This window comes from Cucurbita moschata, unplaced genomic scaffold (assembly GCF_002738365.1).
Source record: "Cucurbita moschata cultivar Rifu unplaced genomic scaffold, Cmos_1.0 Cmo_Scf00009, whole genome shotgun sequence".
NCBI classification, from domain to species: Eukaryota; Viridiplantae; Streptophyta; class Magnoliopsida; order Cucurbitales; family Cucurbitaceae; genus Cucurbita; species Cucurbita moschata.
Window position 1 is genome coordinate 3768801 of NW_019268525.1, and position 20633 is coordinate 3789433.

Below are 20633 nucleotides of genomic sequence, written 5' to 3' on the forward strand. Positions count from 1 at the left end.
TTTTTTTTTTTTTTTTTTTTTTTTGGCCAATTGTAGACTTCTTTATTTTGTGTTTTGACTTTTGGGTTGCCTTTGGAGCTCTGTGATGGCTTGGGGGGCACTTTATTTTCCTCTTGTGCACTTAAGCTTCTGTGATGTATATTTCAGTTTCAATTCAAAAACATAAAGAAAATGAGATACAAGGTAGGTTTCATATCTTTGATTGATTTGTATTGCAATGCCAGGTCATTTTGCGAAGTACCTTGATTAAGTATTCTGTACATGAGATCTTAAGTTGGAATCATTGTCTTTGATTAGGTTGAATTTTTTTGCTTGTGTAGTGATAATTTGTTAAGAGTGCATAGGTAGAGAAGAAATGTTCTGTAAAATTCTTAGGCCGTGAGGATACATATGTTGATTTGATTGTGACTGATCCTGATTTTTGCTTTCCAGATTGCTTGGAAAGTTGGGGATCCAAAAATTCCCCGACCATGGAGTAAACATTCTAAAGAAGAAAAGGGCACTAAAGATAAGACGGAAGTAGAAGATGACAAAAGTAAAAGTCTCTTGGGATCTAAAAAAGAGGGAGACAACCTTAAATTGCGTATTCAAGATGATGACCCTAAAATTCAAGAGTTTCTTCAAGTGACACAACCTCGGATTAATTCAAAATTGTGGGCAAATGACACTTTGACGGCTCCAGAAGATGGAAAAAGCAAGGAGAAAGCAAGTAAAATGAAAACGGTGGGTGGAAGAAGAATGGAGTTGGTGAATGTTGATGGAGATAAAGCTGAGGAAACGCAAACTGCACTGCATAAAAACCCTGCTCATGATGATAAAATTTCGGATATGGAATATTTTAAAAGCAGGGTGAAGAAAACATGGTCAGATTCAGAGACTAGTGATGTTGACAATAGTGACGAGGATGAGTCTATAAAGAAAAAATTGGAGATAAGGGACGTTCCGATGGTAGATTCCAAATTACCACTAAAAACAAAAGCCAAAGAAGAGGGTCATTCCAATCATTGTGATGCAGATATACTCAACCGGGAGAAATCCTCATCAACTCTGGAAGATAAGAAGGATGAAATGCTGGAGAGTGGTCGACTTTTTGTTCGAAATCTGCCATATGCAGCAACGTAACAATACTTTCTGCAATCTACAATTGTTCAACTGTGCCATTTCTTTGTTTTTATTTATAATTTATTCATACCAATTTGTTGCAATTGAAGATTTTTTTGGTTATTTTTTGAACTTTTATCAGCGAAGAAGAGTTAGAAGAGCACTTCCGAAGATATGGCACTGTCTCAGAGGTACATCTTGTAGTCGATAAAGATACAAGGCGTTCTAAAGGCATTGCTTATATCCTTTACACCGTTCCAGAATCTGCAAAAAGGTATTTGTTTGGTGAATGAAATTGTTTTACTAGTTCCATTGTTCCTATTTGTATTTGTTTGTCCTGACAAATTGTATTTCTTGTGGCTTTAATGGCCAATCGGGGATATATAGTTAATCTCAATATGCTTAAATTTTCTAAGTGCTGCTAGGTCTCCTCATGAAGACATGCCTTGCATGATTGGTTGAATTTAGAAATTTTTGGGGAAATCTAAAATTGAAATTACTAATATTTCGTTGTGATTTTTCTCTTCGTTTTTGCTTTCTTTTGAACTTCAGATTTTAACTTCAAAATAAAGAACAAGAGTATGCTTGGTTTTGTGCCTGATACTTCTTATACATTCTTGAAAAATTGGGCCTATTAATAAAATTTTTCAATTATATTTTAACTGAAGGGCACTTGAAGAATTGGATAATTCAATTTTCCAAGGGCGATTGTTGCACATCATGCCTGCTCAACTAAGGAAAATATCCGAGAAACCAGAGTAAGTTCTTTAGTGTATGTTTTTTATGCCTGGATTGCACAATTTTGAATGCTATAGTAAATATATTTAGTGGAGAATGCTCACTTTACAGGGAAAATATTTTAGAGGGCCAAAGGTCAAAATCCTTCAAGCAGAAAAGAGAGGAAGAGAGAAAAGCATCTGAAGCTAGTGGCAATACAAAAGCATGGAATAGTTTATTCATGCGCCCTGATACGGTATGACGTAACCTAGTCTGTTACTTCTGTCCACTTGCTTGGATCATTATTTTCTTATGAGAAAAACTGCAAGATGCATAAGGTGACTAGTGGTTTGCTGTCCGTAAAAAAGCCATTGTATGAGTGAAATAATGTGGCATATTTGCTAAGAATTGCAGAAAGATGATTTAGGGTGTGTTTGAATTATTTTTTATAGTTTAAACTCTTTTCTTAAATTATTTTTAACAAAAATGTTTCTGTATCTTACATGCCCAAAGAATTGCTTTAAAGAACAAAATTGTTTGGTTGTATTACATTCAAGAAGTGACTATTAGTACAAATATGTTATTTTTTTTCTTACTTCATATTCTGAATATATTTTGAGGATATTCAGTCCATCACTTTAAAGTCATTTTTTAATGCTCTATTTCTGAAGTGTTTAATCAAAAATAGGCTTTAAATTAGTTCATTTTTTAAAATACTTTTTATTTATTAAGATAGATATATATATTTTAAAAAAGAACTCTTGATAAACTCAAATCACTCAAAAAAACTACTAAACCCACTTTAAATTAGTAATTTTTCTAAGGGTACTTGCAGAAAAAAGTGTTTTTATTTAAGTATTTTTCTTTCCAAAGCTATTCCAAACATACTGTTACTATGATAACATTGCACGAAATATATGTTTGAGCATAATATGAGATTTTGAGAGAACAATTTCCTAGGTTCAGGCACTTGCCATATGTGATCCTTTAGTCTAGATGGCTTGTCTATCCCCGGGTCTTGTCCAAAATCTCATAAATAACCTTGAAGATTGTTCACAATCTGTTAAGAATGTTTCCTTCCACCTCCGTCTTTATAAAAAATAAATTTCAGTTGTGAGCTTATTGTCAGTCACCTTGATGGTTTTTGTAGGTGGTTGAAAATATTGCTAGAAAATATGGTGTTAGTAAGGGTGAATTACTGGACGGGGAAGCTGATGACCTTGCTGTACGAGTTGCTTTGGGTGAAACTCAAGTAGTTGCAGAGACAAAGAATGCTCTCACAAATGCTGGAGTAAATGTTGCATCTTTAGAGGAATTTGCTTCTGGTAAAGCTGATGGACACAAAAGGAGCAATCATATTCTTCTTGTGAAAAACTTGCCTTATGGTTCTTCTGAAGGAGAACTTGCAAATATGTTCGGGAAATTTGGGAGTTTAGATAAAATCATCCTTCCACCAACAAAGATATTGGCTTTGGTAATTATTGCCCTCTCTCTGTCCATATAATATATATTACAAGTTAATATATCTCAGGCGTAATGATTGCTCTATAACACATGAGACTAATCTTACAAATAAACAATTTCATCTATGCTATCAATTATGATTTATTCATTGTCGTCTTTTATTAGCTAGACTGATCAAAGCACCTTGCAGTGTTGGTGGTGCCAATGAAATCTTTCAAATATTAGTAATAAACTTTATCATGTAACTTAATTATCTTCTAACCTTCGACTGCTTTTATTTTGAGACACAGGTTATTTTTCTAGAGCCATCTGTAGCTCGCGCTGCCTTTAAAGGTTTGGCATACAAACGTTACAAGTAAGTTCATTCTCTTTTATTATATGTCTGAGAACATCTGTAGTACTTTCTGTTATATGCTTAATGTGTTGTATTTGACCATGCAGACTTCATTGTCTAAAGAATATTATGTTACATCTAGCTAAGAACAACTTAATATCGCATCTAACGAAGTTATATAGCAAATTTCTTCCCTTAGGAATCAAACAATGGAGATTAGAGATTCTAATTTTGTAACTCTCTAATCAAACATGTTTGGAGCAAATATGTCCACCATGCAGTGCTGATAATGTTTTGCTTAAGGTTTTCAACTTGTTTTAATATTTAGGTTAAATTGCAAGTGTGGTCCTTATGATTTGGAAGAAGTTAGAATTTAGTCTCTATGGTTTTAAAAGTTAGAATTTCACCCTTATGGTTAGATAAAACCTCATAAGTAGTTGATGAAAGCATCATTATAAGAAAATAAGAAAGAAGCACCACATTCTATCTATATCTAATACTCGGCTCTTAAGCTTTAAAGGGAAGTCATTAGTGTGCTATGATATCCATTATTTTTCTATAGACCAGTAAGGACTTTAGGAGACTTTTATCAAACCATAGGAACTTGTTCTAACATTTAAGGCTAAAGGGACTAGTTTCTAACTTTCTACAAACCATATGAACTGATTTTGTAATTTAACCTAAAATTTGATAGTATAGTCTTACTTCTCTTATTGGTGATGTGAGCATGTCCACTCTTTCTAATAGTGAGGGTTATTTTTACTTAAATCTCTACCCCACATGTTTTTGAACTAAAAAAGAATAGTTGGGTTTTCCCCCCTTGGAAGTAACAGTTCTTTCTTTTTGACATTATATTAGGGATGCTCCTTTATATTTGGAATGGGCGCCTGACAACATTCTTAGCCACAATCCAATGCCTGGACATGTCAAGGACGAGAAAGTTGGTGAAGGTGATGCTAGGAGGGTGATATTAGAGCAGGCAGTGGAAGGAATATCAGATGTTGATTTTGACCCTGACAGGGTTGAGGTTTGTTTTTTGAGTCTTTGTAATAGTTATCCAGTAGAGCAGGACACACCCAATTATCAACTAGTTTTGTATCTTGCATGTAGCATTCATATATTTTCTTTAATTTTTTTAAAACATGGGAGCTTAGTTATCTTGCCTATCCAATCTATTTACTTGCTGTTTGTTCTATTTTCTTCAGTCGCGATCTCTTTTTGTCAAGAACCTCAACTTTAAAACGACAGATGAAAGTTTGAGAAAGCATTTTAGTGAAAACATGAAAGAGGGAAGAATATTGAGTGCCAAGGTAAAATATTATGATCTCAGCAGTTTATTTTGTTGATCTCAAGAAGTTCAAAGTTTTTTAGCTTTATTTCTTGACTGCCAGGTAAAGAAGCATATAAAAAAAGGACAGCATGTCTCGATGGGTTTTGGATTTTTGGAATTTGATTCGGTGGAGACTGCCACAAGGGTCTGCAGTAACTTGCAGGTGATTGTGCTTTCAAGGCAAATTTTTATTATTATTATTATTATTATTATTTACATTGCATATCAGTTTAGGCATAAATTAGATTGCTTAATTTTTTTTTTCTTTGTATCAGGGAACTGTTTTGGATAGCCATGCCCTCATCTTGCAAATGTGTCATGTCAAGAAGGATGATCAAGGGCAAAGAAAAGTAGATAAGGAAAAGAGTTCGACTAAAATACTTGTAAGAAATGTGGCCTTTGAGGCTACAGGGAAAGATCTAAGACAGCTGTTCAGTCCCTACGGACAGGTGATTGCTTATCTTTGTTGATTAGCTGCGGCTGCTTCTGTTATTTTCATGTTGGGATCTGTCTCATTCAACTTGAAAACATATTTTCACTAATTTGGTTTTCATTATTGCAATTGAAGATGTTTTCATAAACCATGAACCACACACCATAAGCACAATAATATCCGTACAAACCTTCATATTGTTGCACCTTCATCCAGTTGGTTCTGAACACAGTTTTTCATACAAAGCACTGATAATCCTCTCGTGAGTTTTGCACAGCTTTTGAGGCAGTGACAAGTGCTTTTAACAGACTAAGAACACTTTTCAACGTTAAAGTAATCCCAGATCAATCTAAATATCTACGGACATTTTTGTTCATGAAAAAGAATTTTGTACCTCTAGTTGGTTATCTACAAAGATTTGGTACCTCTTCTTTCATTGTACTATATGGTTATCATTTTGTTTTTGTTAATATTTGCCTTTTTTTCAGATTAAGAGCTTAAGACTGCCAATGAAGTTTGGAAAACATAGAGGCTTTGCATTTGTGGAGTATGTTACAAAGCAGGAGGCGCAAAATGCATTTCAGGCACTTTCAAACACCCACTTGTATGGTCGGCATCTTGTAAGTCTTGAACTCACCTCGTGAATCAGCCGCTTTACTTTTTACTTCTTGTGGTGCTTCTGTAACTGTATAGTGTAAACTCCAAACCACGATGCATTTCTTACGAGTTTTCTAATGCAATAAACAGGTTTTAGAGAGAGCAAAGGAAGGTGAGACCTTGGAAGAATTGAGGGCCCGAACGGCTGCTCAGTTCAGCAACGATCGCGATAAGTCTCAAAATCCAGTTTTGTCCAAGAAGAGGAAGCAGGTGGATGACTTTGAAGAAGACAGTAAGAAGTTTTTAAGGACTGATTAACCATATTTAAGGTGCATGGTAGTTTAGAAGATTACATGATCATCAATTTTGTTTTGTTTTTGCTTATTTAGTTTGTACCATATCTTGTCTTCCAGTCCCCTTTTGATCTATTATGAAGAGCTGCTTCCCCACAGTTTTGTACTGTCTATCATAGGAATTAGTGTAGCATTTTCCTCTGTTGTCCTTGTCTAAAATATAGTTTGTATTTATTTTCTTATGAACGTTGAAATGTATAACAGTTCATTTGATTTGTATAACAATCTTGTCATTCTACCCTTAATATTCATGTTCTTTTCTTTCATTAGATTACGAGTTTAGTAATAATTTGAATTTTGTGGCTCTAAGTGAGGATGTTTGAATTTTTCAAAACTTCATAGACATATTATGAACTTGTCAACTTATCTTCTTTGTTCTTGTGCCGATTTTCTTCTTCTAGAACAACTCTATTATCATCCAAGTTTGAATATGAATATGATGATTTGGCTCTATAATTGAAGTAGATTCTGAGAATCATAAGGTGAATCGAGTTGGTGTTGTAAAATTTTGTGAGATGATCCCAGATCACCACCTTTGTGGCTTTATCTGATAGCTTTCGTCTTCAACAAAATAATAATAAAAAGATTAATAATAATAACAAAGATCATGTGGACCCCATATTGTATTTTTCCAATAAATACATATTTGAAATACAAAGAATTAATTAGTGTATTAAACAATATTGGAGGTCTATTTTCATTCCATATCAATTAAATAAATACCGTGTAAAATTCAACTTTCAAAAGGTTCGGATAATCTTTGTGATTTTTACACCACTAAAATCATACATTTGATTTGAAGGTTTGATTTGAAGGTTGGGTTCGAGTTCAGGTTAATTCTAATGAATTTGAAAGGAAATAATCATCTTTTTATTCTAAAAATATAAATAAATTATATGGCAAAAAGAAAAGGATAAAGATTTGGCCTTTTTCTAAAAAAGAAGTTTAACTATGTTTTTCTCAAACACAAATATAATTTTTATTTTTTTGCTGGATTCGAATTTATTCTAGAAAAAATACTTTAAATTAAACACTTTTTAAGAATGAAGCATGATGATGATAATACTAAAAGGAGTTGAATTTTAAACCACTATTATTGAGAATATTGAATAGTAATTTTAAGGGTTGTTAACTTATCCTTCCACTAATATAATTATGAGGCTCGTTTTAAACCACTTTTATGTATAAAATATGGGGTCAGTATTTCACAAAATGGGTAGCAAAAGGATGTATAATTATGATACTCAAGACTATGCTTCTGATATCTACTACCACTTGGTGATAGTGCATGGAAGAAATGTAAGCATATATAATCCATATATAGTGGAGGAAATAGCATAATCATTCTAATTTCACCAACCTTATAATATATAGTGCATGAAATAGTGTTACTAACTTTTGTTTCGTTATAAGATTCAGCTGGTAAGCATATGACGCGACATGTGTTGATATGAAATATTCATCGACAAGCTACTATTGAGATCCATTATGCTGATTTCGTATACTTGGTTGACCATCAAGAACAACAATTAGTAGAGAATGGATTCAATGTCTTTTCTTTATTGAAAAAGAATAGTTTAATTTCAATTAGATTCTTCACCAAACGCGTGGACAAATAACTTTGCGATATCAAATATACAGCTACATCAGCTCACTGTATACTTTATTGATTACCAATAGAATTGATATAAAGGAATTATAGTTTTTTTTTTTTTTTTCTATCGAGTGGCTCGTAACGTCTAACAATTCTGACATTCTTTTCTAATCTTCGATATGTGAGATCCCACCTAGTAGACACGTTTTAAAAACCTTGAGGGGAAGTCCAAAAGGGAAAGCCCAAAGAGGACAATATCTGCTAGCGGTGGACTTGAGTTGTTACAAATGGCATCAGAGCTAGTCACCTAGCGGTGTGCTAGTGAGGACGCTGAGCCTCCAAGGGGGTGGATTGTGAGATCTCACATTGGTTGGAAATGAGAACGAAGCATTCTTATAAGCATGTGGAAACCTTCCCTAGCAGACACATTTTAAAACCGTGAGATTGATAACGATATGTAACAGGCCAAAGCGAACAATATCTTTTTAGAGGTGGACTTGGGTTGTTAACAATATACCATAGATGTTGAAAGTGCGACTAAAATCGAACGTAAAGCAATATTATATTATTGTGAAGACAAGTGGAGGGTCCTATCTTATTCCCCACGAACTACCCTAATTTCTTGTGGAAATAGGGTTTCCATATTTAGGAGGTGACCCAACCTTAACAAAAAAAAAAAGGCACAACATTGTTAGTGACAATCCAGCTTGACCCATGAATGGCCCTAAAAGTTTGGGGACGTTATCGTTACTTACAAAAGACACTGGAGAGGTAGTGAGGGCAGGCGTCATTAGCAAACATGAACAGTTGAAGCAGAAACAACAGTGCAGTTGACATTGGGAGATGCCCAACCCGTCCCAATATCAATTTCAATATCAATTTCAATATTAATTTCAATATCAATTTCACGGAAAAAGACCATGGTACGCTCCGGGTGCTCGTCGTTCGCATAATTTGGATTTCGTCCGCAACTTTAGCCTCTTAACAAAACAAAGACCTTGCCTTTTTCGAACATATCACGAGCACCTATCACCAGCCTAGAAAACTATTTGACATATTTTCGGATATTCTCGATGTCTTAAAAAATCTTATCAAATGACAATAAGAGTTATTGCTTCGAACAATGCATGTTGTTAAAGCAACTTTAGCTCCATGGGTAATTGTCGAGTTCGAATATGTCTCTTAATTAGATGCTTTCCTATGTATATGTTAGGACGTTGCCCAAATCCCCTTCCTTGAAACTCCACAAGGAACTAAGGTCGAGGCTAGGCTAAGGTTAGAGGCATGTGTCTTATAATCCCATGACTTGGAGTGTCTTGTCTCTGTTCGGTTCAATTTAGATCATATTCTTTCTCCAACCAAACAAATTCACAGTTAAAGGGTTTTCGTATAAATACTATATTTCAACCAACAAGTCATTTCTCAATACTCTAAATCTTAGTTATACCAAAATTCTCTATGTTAACTTAAGCATTAAAGCTGATATGATAAGCACCATACCAATGTGCAAAAATGGAGTTATCATATTGGTAAAATATTTATAAGATGAAATAGCTATCAATATTGAAAAAAAAAAAGAAAAAATTGGTATTACCAAATGACCAAAAAACCCTTGAACTCCAAGGCATTTGGATATAAAAGGGAGGTGTGGTGGTGCAAAATTCTTCATCCCATCTAATTCCCATTTCTTTTAAGAAATTTAGCCTTTTGAGATACAAATATTTGTATCTCAATAAACCCAAATTCAGGTGATACTTCATTATATTTTTACTTTATTATTTTTTTTTTTCCCGAAGTAAAGTGAATTTAAAATGGCATTGCATCGTGTTATTAGGAATGGAGGCGAATACGACGGTAGCCAAAAACTGTCCGTCAGAGATGAAAGCAACATCAAATGGAGTATTTCAGGGCGACAATCCGCTAGATTTCGCTCTTCCTTTGGCAATTCTTCAGATATGTTTGGTAGTCATTCTTACTCGCGTTCTTGGTTTGCTTTTCCGACCACTCAGACAACCTCGTGTCGTTGCAGAGATCGTTGTAAGTTTAATGAAGTTTTAAAGAGATATCTATATATCGGAGTATAGCTAAGTAAAGTTGGAATTCGATGCCACTAAAATTCTCGAGCTATTAAAAAGAAAAAAAAAATATATATATATATATATATATAAATTGTTGCATGTGTCTAATAATAAATGAAAAATATTAAACAATTTGTGGTATGCTAAGAAATGATATGCGTTTATTATGGTTGACGTTAGGGCGGAATATTGCTGGGACCATCAGCGGTGGGTCGGAGCCATGAATTTCTACACGCAGTGTTCCCAGAGAGAAGCCTAACAATGTTGGACACGTTGGCCAATCTGGGTCTGCTCTTCTTCTTATTTCTCGTTGGGCTCGAGCTGGATCCGAAGTCCCTCCGCCATACCGGAAAGGCCGCCATGGGCATCGCCGTCGCCGGAATCACCCTCCCCTTCCTCCTCGGCATCGGCACCTCCTATGTCCTCCGTTCCACCATCTCCCAAGGCGTCCATGCCCCTCCCTTCCTTATATTCATGGGCGTAGCTCTCTCCATCACCGCCTTCCCTGTCCTGGCCCGTATTCTGGCCGAGCTCAAGCTTTTAACCACTAACGTCGGCCGTATGGCTATGTCCGCCGCCGCTGTCAACGATGTCGCCGCCTGGATCTTCCTCGCTCTCGCCATCGCCCTCTCCGGTACTGGCAGCTCCCCTCTCGTCTCCCTCTGGGTCTTCCTCTTTGGGTTTGCTTTTGTCCTGTTCTGCTTCTTCACTCTGCCGCCCATTTTCCGGTGGATGTCCAGTCGCTGCTCCGACGGCGAACCCATCAGCGAACTCTATATTTGCGCTACCTTATCCATCGTCCTCGCCGCCGGTTTCTTCACCGATTTAATCGGAATTCACGCCCTCTTTGGCGCCTTCGTTGTCGGCGTTCTTGTACCAAAAGACGGCCCACTAGCCGGCGCTCTCGTCGAGAAAGTCGAAGGTCTGGTCTCCGGTCTCTTCCTCCCTCTTTATTTCGTTTCTAGCGGATTGAAAACCAACATCGCCACCATCAAAGGCGCCCAATCGTGGGGTCTCCTCGTTCTCGTCGTTTTCACCGCTTGTTTCGGGAAAGTCCTGGGCACCATCGCCGTCGCACTCTTCTGCAAAATGCCACTCCAGGAATCAATCGCTTTAGGATTCTTGATGAACACGAAAGGGCTCGTGGAATTAATCGTCCTCAACATCGGGAAAGACAGAAAAGTTCTGAACGATCAAACTTTTGCAATTCTCGTTCTAATGGCTATCATCACAACCTTCATCACAACCCCAATCGTGATGGCGGTTTACAAACCGGCAAAGAGAAAAAGCAAATCTGAATACATAAACAGAACAATTGAGCGTGAGGATCCCAATTCAGAGCTGCGGATTTTGGCCTGTTTTCACTCTGTTACCAACATTCCTTCGGTTTTAAACTTGATTGAGGCGTCTCGTGGGGCGGAAGGAAAAGAATGGGTTGGGCGCCGGGTTTGCGTTTATGCTATGCATTTGATGGAGCTGACGGAGAGGTCGTCGGCCATTTTTATGGTCCACCGAGCTCGGAAGAATCAGCTTCCGTTCTGGAATAAAGGGGGGAAGGCTGATTCCGATCAAATCGTGGTGGCTTTTGAGGATTTTGGGCAGCTTAGTCGGGTGTCTATACGTCCAATGACGGCCATATCTCCACTATCTAGCATTCATGAAGATGTCTGCAACAGCGCCGAGCGGAAACGAGCAGCCATTATCATCCTCCCATTCCACAAACACCAAAGGTTAGTGTTAGTTCTTATTTCATTCATGCAAAACTTGCTCCCTAATTGAGGCTTTCTCTGAAGCCCTCGAACCACTTAAGTCACCTTTGACTATACTTTCGAATTAAGGGCATGACTCTGATACCATGGTAGGAACCACAAATTTCTATAATGGTAAGATATTGTCTACTTTAAATGTAAATTCTCATGGTTTTATTTTCGATTTTTTCAAAAGGTCTTGTACCAATAAAGATGTATTACTTGCTTATAAATTCATGATCATTCTCTTAACTCTCTCCTAACAATTCTTAACATTATCCAGCTAATCGATGATAAATGGCAGGTTTGATGGATGTTTGGAGACAACACGAGGCGATTTCCAATGGGTCAATCAAAAAGTTCTCGAACAACCACCTTGCTCTGTTGGGATCTTGGTCGACCGAGGATTTGGAGGTGGGTCTCACATCAGCGCTAGCAACGTCTCTTCCACCATAACCATCTTCTTCTTCGGCGGCCGTGACGACCGTGAAGCACTAGCCTACGGTCGGAGAATGGCCGAACATCCCGGAATAACGCTAAACGTTATCCGCTTCCTTCCAAGCCCCGACATGGTGGTAGAATCCATTGTAGTTGACATTAACAAATACGACACAAATGATGTTTCAGCAGGCACAGATGAGAGGGTACTGTCGGAGTTGAAGATGAAGAAAACAGAGGAGAAGTCGATTAAATATGAAGAGAGGGTTGTGAGCAATAGCTGCGACGCCATTGATGTAATGAGGGAGTTTGGTAGATGCCATTTGATATTGGTGGGTCGAATGCCAGAAGGGCGAGTAGTGGAGAGCTTTCATTTGAAGAGTGTAGAATGTCCTGAGTTGGGGCCAATTGGGAGCTTGTTCACATCGCCAGAGCTCCTCACATCAGCATCCCTGTTGGTGATTCAACAGTTTCGTGGTCCCTTGTCTTCTTTTTCCACATCTGCAATGGTTTTGCCTGAGGAGGTTAAGGAGTAAACGTGTCGATACATACTCGTTTTCTTCATTGTCTCCCGTATCGTTATCATTTGAAAATGATATGAGGTCGACGAATGGTTGAAAAACTATATATGAAGACAAAATTATAGTGTGATCGAAAGGAGTAGATACTCTGATCGTATTGAAATTTTTTATCGTAAATGTATGGTATTTGTTCAAATTGAAAGGAGGGAGGAGGAAGTAGGGTTGCCTTCTAATATGCATAGTGCTATGATCATGCTTGTCCAAGGCGTGTTGTCTATAGTCGAATCTCAGACATCCTGATCATGTTGTCCATTGCTGCATACCCATTCCAAACTCCTTCTCCATGCTTTCATTTTAGATATGACTTTACTATCTCATGTTGTGTCATATATAGATGTACGATTGTTCACCAAAATTATGTCAATACTTGTAAGTGCTAAAATGCCCCGTACTATTGGGGATATGATTAGTTGTCACTTCTTTATACCTAAGTTATATACTATCAAAGTTGTTATTGTTACCTAATTGCTCTTAGCTTATAATATTGCTTTATTTCAAATTGTTTTCGACATATTTTTTCGTTCATGTTCTCTAAAACATTTTTCTTAAACATAACTCTAAGACTTGAGCATAAGCCACGCGCCTCGCACGTGGAAAATAATAAACATGTTCTCAATTAAAAGGTGGATAGTTACCTTAACTTTTTAAGGAATATTACAACTTAAAACATAAATTTTCCAAAATATTTGGGATAAACTCAAAATTTTGGATGGGTTTAGTTAACCATAGGAGCCAATTAGGTAAGAAACAACTTAAAACTTAACCGATAAACAAATAATTATACCTGTTCTTCACCATTAAAATAGCGTAACTTAGCAAGGAGGTAGAGAGACGGAGAGAAGTATAAGACTGCAAAACTCTGTTTTTTTTCGGTGTGAGAAGTTGAATCGACAATAATGGCTACCAATGCCACTGCTACAGGCGTATGTCCGGCACCGATGAAGGCCACTTCAAATGGTGTTTTTCAAGGCGATAATCCTCTGAATTATGCGCTTCCTCTCGCCATCCTTCAGATCTGTCTCGTCGTCCTTCTCACTCGTGCTCTCTCTTTTCTTCTCCGGCCAATTCGACAGCCTCGTGTCATTGCTGAGATCGTCGTATGTTCTTTCATCTCACTAACTTCTGTTATCATCTTCACATTCTTATGGATCCGAAGAATTGTTCTTTTTCAGTAAAAGTTTTTGTTCTTTTGCAAGGGCGGAATCTTGCTGGGTCCATCGGCGTTTGGCCGGAACTTGAACTACTTACACACAATCTTTCCGGCGAAGAGCCTCACCGTATTGGATACGTTGGCCAACTTGGGTCTTCTCTTCTTCCTCTTTCTCGTCGGCTTGGAGTTGGACCTAAAATCGCTCCGCCGTACCGGAAAACGAGCAATGTGCATCGCCTTAGCTGGAATCACCCTCCCGTTCATCATCGGCATCGGTACTTCCATCATTCTCCGATCAACCATTTCCAAAGGTGTTAATGAAGCCGCTTTTCTTGTCTTCATGGGTGTCGCTCTTTCAATCACTGCATTTCCCGTTCTGGCGAGAATTTTGGCTGAGCTCAAGCTTTTGACCACTGACGTCGGTCGCATGGCCATGTCAGCTGCCGCTGTCAATGACGTGGCGGCGTGGATTCTTCTAGCGTTGGCAATTGCACTCTCCGGCACTGGCAACTCCCCTCTTGTTTCCGTTTGGGTTTTCTTGTCTGGCTCTGGTTTTGTCCTGTTTTGTATCTTTTTCTTTCCGCCGGTGTTCCGGTGGATGTCGCAACAGTGCTCTGAGGGTGAGCCGGTGAAGGAACTGTACATTTGTGCCACTTTGTCGATTGTTTTGGCTGCTGGGTTCGTCACGGATTTGATCGGAATCCATGCCCTGTTCGGAGCTTTCATCATAGGAGTTCTGGTTCCTAAAGAAGGCCCATTCGCCGGAGCTCTGGTTGAGAAAGTTGAAGATCTCGTCTCTGGTCTTTTTCTTCCATTATACTTCGTTTCAAGCGGATTAAAAACAAACGTGGCAACAATTAAAGGAGCTCAATCATGGGGTCTTCTTGTTTTAGTCATTTTCAACGCCTGTTTTGGTAAAATCGTCGGAACTGTTTCTGTTGCCATGTTCTGCGAAGTTCCATTACAAGAATCATTGGCTTTGGGGTTTTTGATGAACACGAAAGGCCTAGTCGAATTAATCGTTCTAAACATCGGCAAAGATAGAAAGGTTCTGAACGATCAGACATTTTCGATTATGGTTCTAATGGCGATCTTCACAACGTTCATCACAACTCCAATTGTTATGGCGGTTTACAAGCCGGAGAAAAAACAGAGCAAATCGAATTACGAGTACAGAACACTTGAAAGGGAAGATCCTGATTCCCAGCTCCGGATTCTGGCTTGTTTCCACTCCATCGACAATATTCCGGCGATGATTAACCTAATTGAGGCCTCAAGAGGAATAGAAAAGAAAGCAGGTCTCTGTGTTTATGCTTTGCATTTAATGGAGCTAACAGAGAGATCCTCTGCCATTCTTATGGTTCACAAAGCACGAAAAAACGGCGTACCCTTTTGGAATAAAGCTCGGTCCGATTCGCGCCAGATTGTTGTCGCTTTCGAAGCATTCCGGCAGCTCAGCCGGGTCTCAATCCGACCGATGACCGCCATTTCTGCTCTGTCTAATATGCACGAAGATATCTGCAGTAGTGCAGAGAGAAAAAGGGTCGCCATTATAATCCTCCCATTCCACAAGCACCAAAGATTGGACGGATCTCTTGAAACGACGAGGGCTGATTACCGGTTAGTAAACCGAAAAGTTCTGGAACAATCGCCCTGTTCTGTCGGAATTTTGATTGACAGAGGACTCGGCGGAGGGTCCCATGTCTGCGCTAGTAACGTCTGCTCCACTATCGCCGTCTTTTTTTTCGGCGGTCGTGATGACCGTGAAGCTCTGGCGTTCGGGAAAAGAATGGCAGAGCATCCCGGAATCAGCTTGCAGGTCATCCGATTCAGTTTCATCCCCGATTTTACGTCAGAATCCGCCACAGTCAATATAAACAAGGACTCCGCCGTTTTAGACGCCGACGATATGGCGTTGGCGTCAATTGAGTACGAAGAGAGGAAGGTGAGCAAAGGGTGTTCCGCCATTGAAGCAATGAAGGAGTTCAGTAAATGCAATTTGATTCTGGTCGGAAGGATGCCGGAGGGTGAAGTGGTGAGGAGCATCAATATGAACTATTCCGAGGGTTCGGAGCTTGGGCCAATTGGCCGACTGTTAGCATCGCCGCAGTTTTCGACGACCGCTTCCGTGCTGGTGGTGCAAATGTCTTTAATAAAGTGAATATTTAAAAAGAAAATAATTAAAAAGTAATTTGTATTAGAATAATTTCAAAGAAAATTTATTGAAAAATGGCTCGACTTATATAGTGAAAATGGAAAAATAAATAAATAAAAACTAATTTTTGTTACGTGAAATATCTATTTGTTTTTTTACATTTATTGTTTTAAAAAATAATTATGAGTTTTATATATATATATACATATATAATTTGATCATTGAAAAGAGTAGGTAATTTGTAGAACTTGGAGACTGCATGGCTGGTAGTTCAATGGCGTTTATCTAATTTTCTTTTAATCCTTAGCTTCGTGAGAGTTGTTTTGATTGAGAGAACAGCGGCGTAAGATCGTTATTCCGATGTTATTGTGGCGCAGAAACCAAGCCGAAGAAGAAGAAGGAAGAAAGTCTGGTTTCGATCTTTTTCTCTTGCGTTCTAGTTCGGAAATGCTCATGGTTATTCAATCTTCTTCTCTGTTCCTTGTGATTTCACTTTCTAATTTTGTTCGAATCTGGTGATTTTGTTTTTCGTCGACACATTTTTTGTAGGGTTTATTATTTGATCGATTTCTGATGTTTGGTTCTGGATTTTTGTTGTGTTTTTAATTCTACTCTTCATTTGTGCGGCTGCATGATTATGTAGTCTCTTGATGGATCTTTGAGACGGAACATATGCGATTCCTCTACAAGATTTGGCTCTGTTTTCCCCCCCTTTCTTTCTAAGGTCTAATACTAACAAAATTTATGATGTACAGTTCTAGGTCCTCTACAAGAATTTCACTCTGCGTATTCTATTTTGATTAGGAACTGAGATTAAAGTAAGCTGTTCTTTGTAAATTTTTGGGGGACAGCATGGCTTTGAATACTACGGCAGTGACCAAATATCCATGTCCAATGAAAGCAACATCAAATGGAATTTTCCAGGGCGATAATCCTCTTGATTTTGCTCTGCCTCTTGTCATTCTACAGATATGTTTGGTACTCATACTTATTCGTTACTCGTGGCCTTGCTTTTCTTCTGAGGCCATTAAAACAGCCACGAGTGATCGGAGAAATTATTGTAAGTCTGTTCGTTCTTTTGAGGCTAAAAGTGTTTGATTCGTGACTTTTGTCTATTGGATTAAAATATTTTTACATCTATATATTGTGAGATCCCACGTTGGTTGGGGAGGAGAACGAAACATTCTTTATAAGAGTGTTGAAACCTTTTCCTAAGAGATGCATTTTAAAAACTTTGAGGGGAAGCTCGAAAGGGAAAGTCCAAAGATAACAAAGTCTTCTTTCGTTCGCTCTAGGAAAGAAGGCCCTTGGCATTGCTGTTACTGGAATCAGCCTTCCCTTTGCTCTAGGAATTGGATCATCATTTGTCCTCCAAAGAGCCATATCCAAAGGTGTAAATGCTTCTGTATTTCTCATATTCATGGGAGTTGCACTTTCAATAACAGCATTTCCCGTCCTAGCTCGTATCCTTGCCGAGCTTAAACTTCTAACCACTGATGTTGGCAGGATGGCTATGTCTGCTGCAGCAGTGAACGACGTAGCTGCCTGGATTCTAAATACTATCTCAATTAGTATGAGGCCATTTGGGGAAGCCGAAAGCAAAGCACGAGAGCTTATGCTCAAAGTGGATAATATTATACCATTGTAGAGAGTCATGATTCCTAACAATGTTTTCAATGTGGAGCCGGTACGTTTGATCTACATATGCGCTACATTAGCTATCGTCCTTGCTGCTGGATTGGTTACAGATTTTATTGGGATACATGCTATGTTTGGAGCTTTTGTTGTTGGAGTATTAGTTCGGAAGGATGGGCCATTAGTAGGCGCTTTTGTAGACGAAATAGAGGATCCTGTATCTTGTCTATTCCTGCCTCTTTACTTTGTATGAAGTGGATTGAAGAGTAATGTAGCCACAATTCAAGGAGCACAGTCCTGGGGTCTTCTAGTTTTAGTTATAGTTACGGCCTGTTTGTGAAAATTCTGCGGCACCTTTCTCGTGTCCATTCTTTGTGAAGTACCTGTTGGTGAGGCTCTCACGTTTAGGATTTCTAATGAACACAAAATGTTTGGTGGAGCTTATTGCTTCTCTACTTTCACTTATCAACTTTTCCTGGAGATCTGAGTTGCATATTTGTTTGATTCTGCAGGTTTTAAATGACCAGACCTTTGCAATAATGATTCTTCTGCCAAGCTAGCTTCTCAGGATGATGATGTGTTGTTGAATTCAAGCACAACGTGGGCAAGGACAATTCCATCACATATGTAGAGGAAACCGTAAAAAGTTCTGCAGAGGCAATGGAGACGGTGCAGGAGCTGAAAAGCTGCGATCTGTATCTCGTTGGCCAAACACCCGATATCAAAGCAACGTTTGGCTTGATCAGAAGTGAGTCCGAACTTGACTAATTTAGTAAATGGTCATGGATTTATAATCAAATAATACTATCTCCATTGATCAGAGCAAAGTCATGAGAGCTTTCAAAGTCATGCCCTAAAGTTAGTCGTCCCAATAGATTAGTAAATCTTCAAATGTCGAACAAAGGACTCTAAAAGAAAAGAAGTCGAGCCTCGATTAAGGGGAGACGTACATTGTTCGAGAGGAGGTGTTAGATGATGAAGTCTCACATCGTGAATTATCATGAGTTTATAATCAAATAATACTATCTCTATTGGTACGATATACATGTATTGTTTTGATATTTAATGTATTCAATACAATAAATATATATTTTTTTCTCTTTAATACATCTAATTATTAAATATTTATTTAAATTTTTTTCAATTAAGTTCGATCTTTTTTTTTTATGAGTCCTTAAAAATCTACTAATTATAAGCTCCATTAATTCATAGAACTTTTTAATTAATCAATTTTCATTTATAACTTATAAATTAATTCATAGAACTTTTTAATTAATCAATTTTAACTTATAGGTTACTCCATTACAAAATCTACGGTAAGACACCTTGTGTTCATTGATATAATTATTACAATAAATCAATCTTTTACCATGCAATTTCATCTTACCCGTTTAAGTACCATCAATCCTCTAATGAAAAACTTATTTATGATCCAACCATAAACTAAGTCCATCTCGGACAAATAAAATAGTAGAGCTCCATTCATAGTGGTCGTTGTTGATAGATGGTCGTAGCATGCAATCGTTTTGATCGTTTCATACATCATAAAAATTTTGGAGAGATTACAAATTAAACACTTAAAACTTTTTTTTTAATTGACTTCAAATATATTAATAAAGCTATGACAAACAGTTGGTGGGTTTTGTTCACCCACCAATTTGGTGCAGATAAAATAAGATAGAGTGACCAACTTCCCCATTACATTATTTCTTGTTAATAATTTGCTTTGAATTTCATTCTCACCCTTTTCTTTCTTTATCTTTCTATTTTTTAATTCTTTGAAAAGACTTACGAACCTCACCACTTTAGAAGTAGTTCAACATCTTTCCTTTTAAACTTAATTTATTAAATCAATTTTCAACCTAAATAAATAATTCAATTTATAATTCATACGAGTCAAACTAATCAAAATTAGGCTTTGCTAATATCAAATTATATCTAAGCGTAATTAATGATGTCAACATATTACCTCTCTGCTCCTCCTCCTATATAACACCCACCGGAATCCGCTCCATTTTAAAAAACTGTGCCCTAGATCTTCCAACACAATGTCTCGCAAATCTCCGATTACCAATCTCCTCTTCCTCCTCCTCATCTTCTTATTCGCATTCTCCGCCGCCGCAAAATCCCGCTCCCACGGCCCCCGCCGCCCCTGCCGCCACCTGGTGTTTTACTTCCACGACATTATCTACAACGGCGAAAACGCGGAGAACGCCACTGCCGCCATCGTCGGAGCACCGGCGTGGGGAAACACCACGATTCTGGCCGGACAGAACCACTTCGGCGACATGGTGGTGTTTGACGATCCAATCACGATGGACAACAACTTGCACTCGCCGGCGGTAGGGCGGGCGCAGGGGTTCTACATTTACGATAGGAAGGAGATCTTCACGGCGTGGCTTGGATTCTCGTTTGTGTTCAACTCGACGGAGCACAGAGGGAGCCTGAACTTTGCGGGCGCGGATCCGCTGATGAACAAGACGAGAGATGTGTCGGTGATCGGCGGGACGGGGGATTTCTTCATGGCGAGAGGGATTGCGACTCTGTCCACGGATTCGTTTGAAGGAGAGGTTTATTTTAGGCTTAGGGCGGATATTAAACTGTATGAATGCTGGTGATGCTGATTTGTTAAGAACCGTCGATTTCGAGTTTCTGTTTTGTCGTTTTTGTTGGGTCATGTTTTCAAAAAAAAAAAAATAATAATAATAATATTATGTCGTTTTTGTCGTAAACCTAAACCCTAAACCGTCCATTCGCGATTATAATAATTTAAATCATATCAGTCACGTACTTTTATTATATTAAACTAAGCTCCTAATCACGTGGATAACATGCTACACGTATGTATAACAAATTAAAATTTGTTTAGGAGCTTTGATGTACTACTTACTTGGATATTAACTCCAATTTTTTAGATTAGTGTAA

At 38.0% G+C, this 20633-nt stretch overlaps 4 protein-coding genes across 7 annotated transcripts in view; all 4 read left to right on the plus strand.

Annotated features, from left to right (window-relative positions):
* LOC111447619 (multiple RNA-binding domain-containing protein 1-like) overlaps positions 1 to 6596 on the plus strand; it is a 10084-nt gene extending 3488 nt beyond the window's left edge. For 3 of the 4 annotated variants that reach the window (XM_023086877.1, XM_023086879.1, XM_023086878.1), the window contains exons 5-16: positions 433 to 1118; positions 1244 to 1375; positions 1770 to 1859; positions 1951 to 2074; positions 2969 to 3292; positions 3573 to 3637; positions 4475 to 4643; positions 4822 to 4926; positions 5008 to 5109; positions 5222 to 5395; positions 5868 to 5999; positions 6127 to 6574. In XM_023086877.1, the coding sequence (XP_022942645.1) occupies positions 433 to 1118; positions 1244 to 1375; positions 1770 to 1859; positions 1951 to 2074; positions 2969 to 3292; positions 3573 to 3637; positions 4475 to 4643; positions 4822 to 4926; positions 5008 to 5109; positions 5222 to 5395; positions 5868 to 5999; positions 6127 to 6294 (2271 nt within the window). In that variant the 3' untranslated portion in view covers positions 6295 to 6574. Of the gene's footprint in view, positions 1 to 432; positions 1119 to 1243; positions 1376 to 1769; positions 1860 to 1950; positions 2075 to 2968; positions 3293 to 3572; positions 3638 to 4474; positions 4644 to 4821; positions 4927 to 5007; positions 5110 to 5221; positions 5396 to 5867; positions 6000 to 6126 lie in introns of all 4 variants that reach the window. The other variant, XR_002711298.1, reaches the window with a different exon arrangement.
* Positions 6597 to 9597: 3001 nt separating this feature from the next.
* Positions 9598 to 13179, plus strand: LOC111447015 (cation/H(+) antiporter 18-like). Its single transcript, XM_023085971.1, has 4 exons — positions 9598 to 9671; positions 9758 to 9960; positions 10182 to 11731; positions 12054 to 13179. The coding sequence occupies exons 2-4, from the start codon at positions 9760 to 9762 to the stop codon at positions 12721 to 12723; spliced, it is 2421 nt and encodes an 806-aa protein (XP_022941739.1). The 5' UTR covers positions 9598 to 9671; positions 9758 to 9759; the 3' UTR covers positions 12724 to 13179.
* Positions 13180 to 13664: 485 nt separating this feature from the next.
* LOC111447230 (cation/H(+) antiporter 18-like) lies at positions 13665 to 16079 on the plus strand. Its single transcript, XM_023086274.1, has 2 exons — positions 13665 to 13865; positions 13965 to 16079. The coding sequence occupies exons 1-2, from the start codon at positions 13665 to 13667 to the stop codon at positions 16077 to 16079; spliced, it is 2316 nt and encodes a 771-aa protein (XP_022942042.1).
* A 3480-nt stretch (positions 16080 to 19559) lies between these two features.
* On the plus strand, positions 19560 to 20359 carry LOC111447454 (disease resistance response protein 206-like). The gene has a single exon (XM_023086628.1). It carries the CDS (start codon positions 19757 to 19759, stop codon positions 20324 to 20326), a length of 570 nt encoding a protein of 189 aa, XP_022942396.1. The 5' UTR covers positions 19560 to 19756; the 3' UTR covers positions 20327 to 20359.
* Positions 20360 to 20633: the final 274 nt, after the last annotated feature.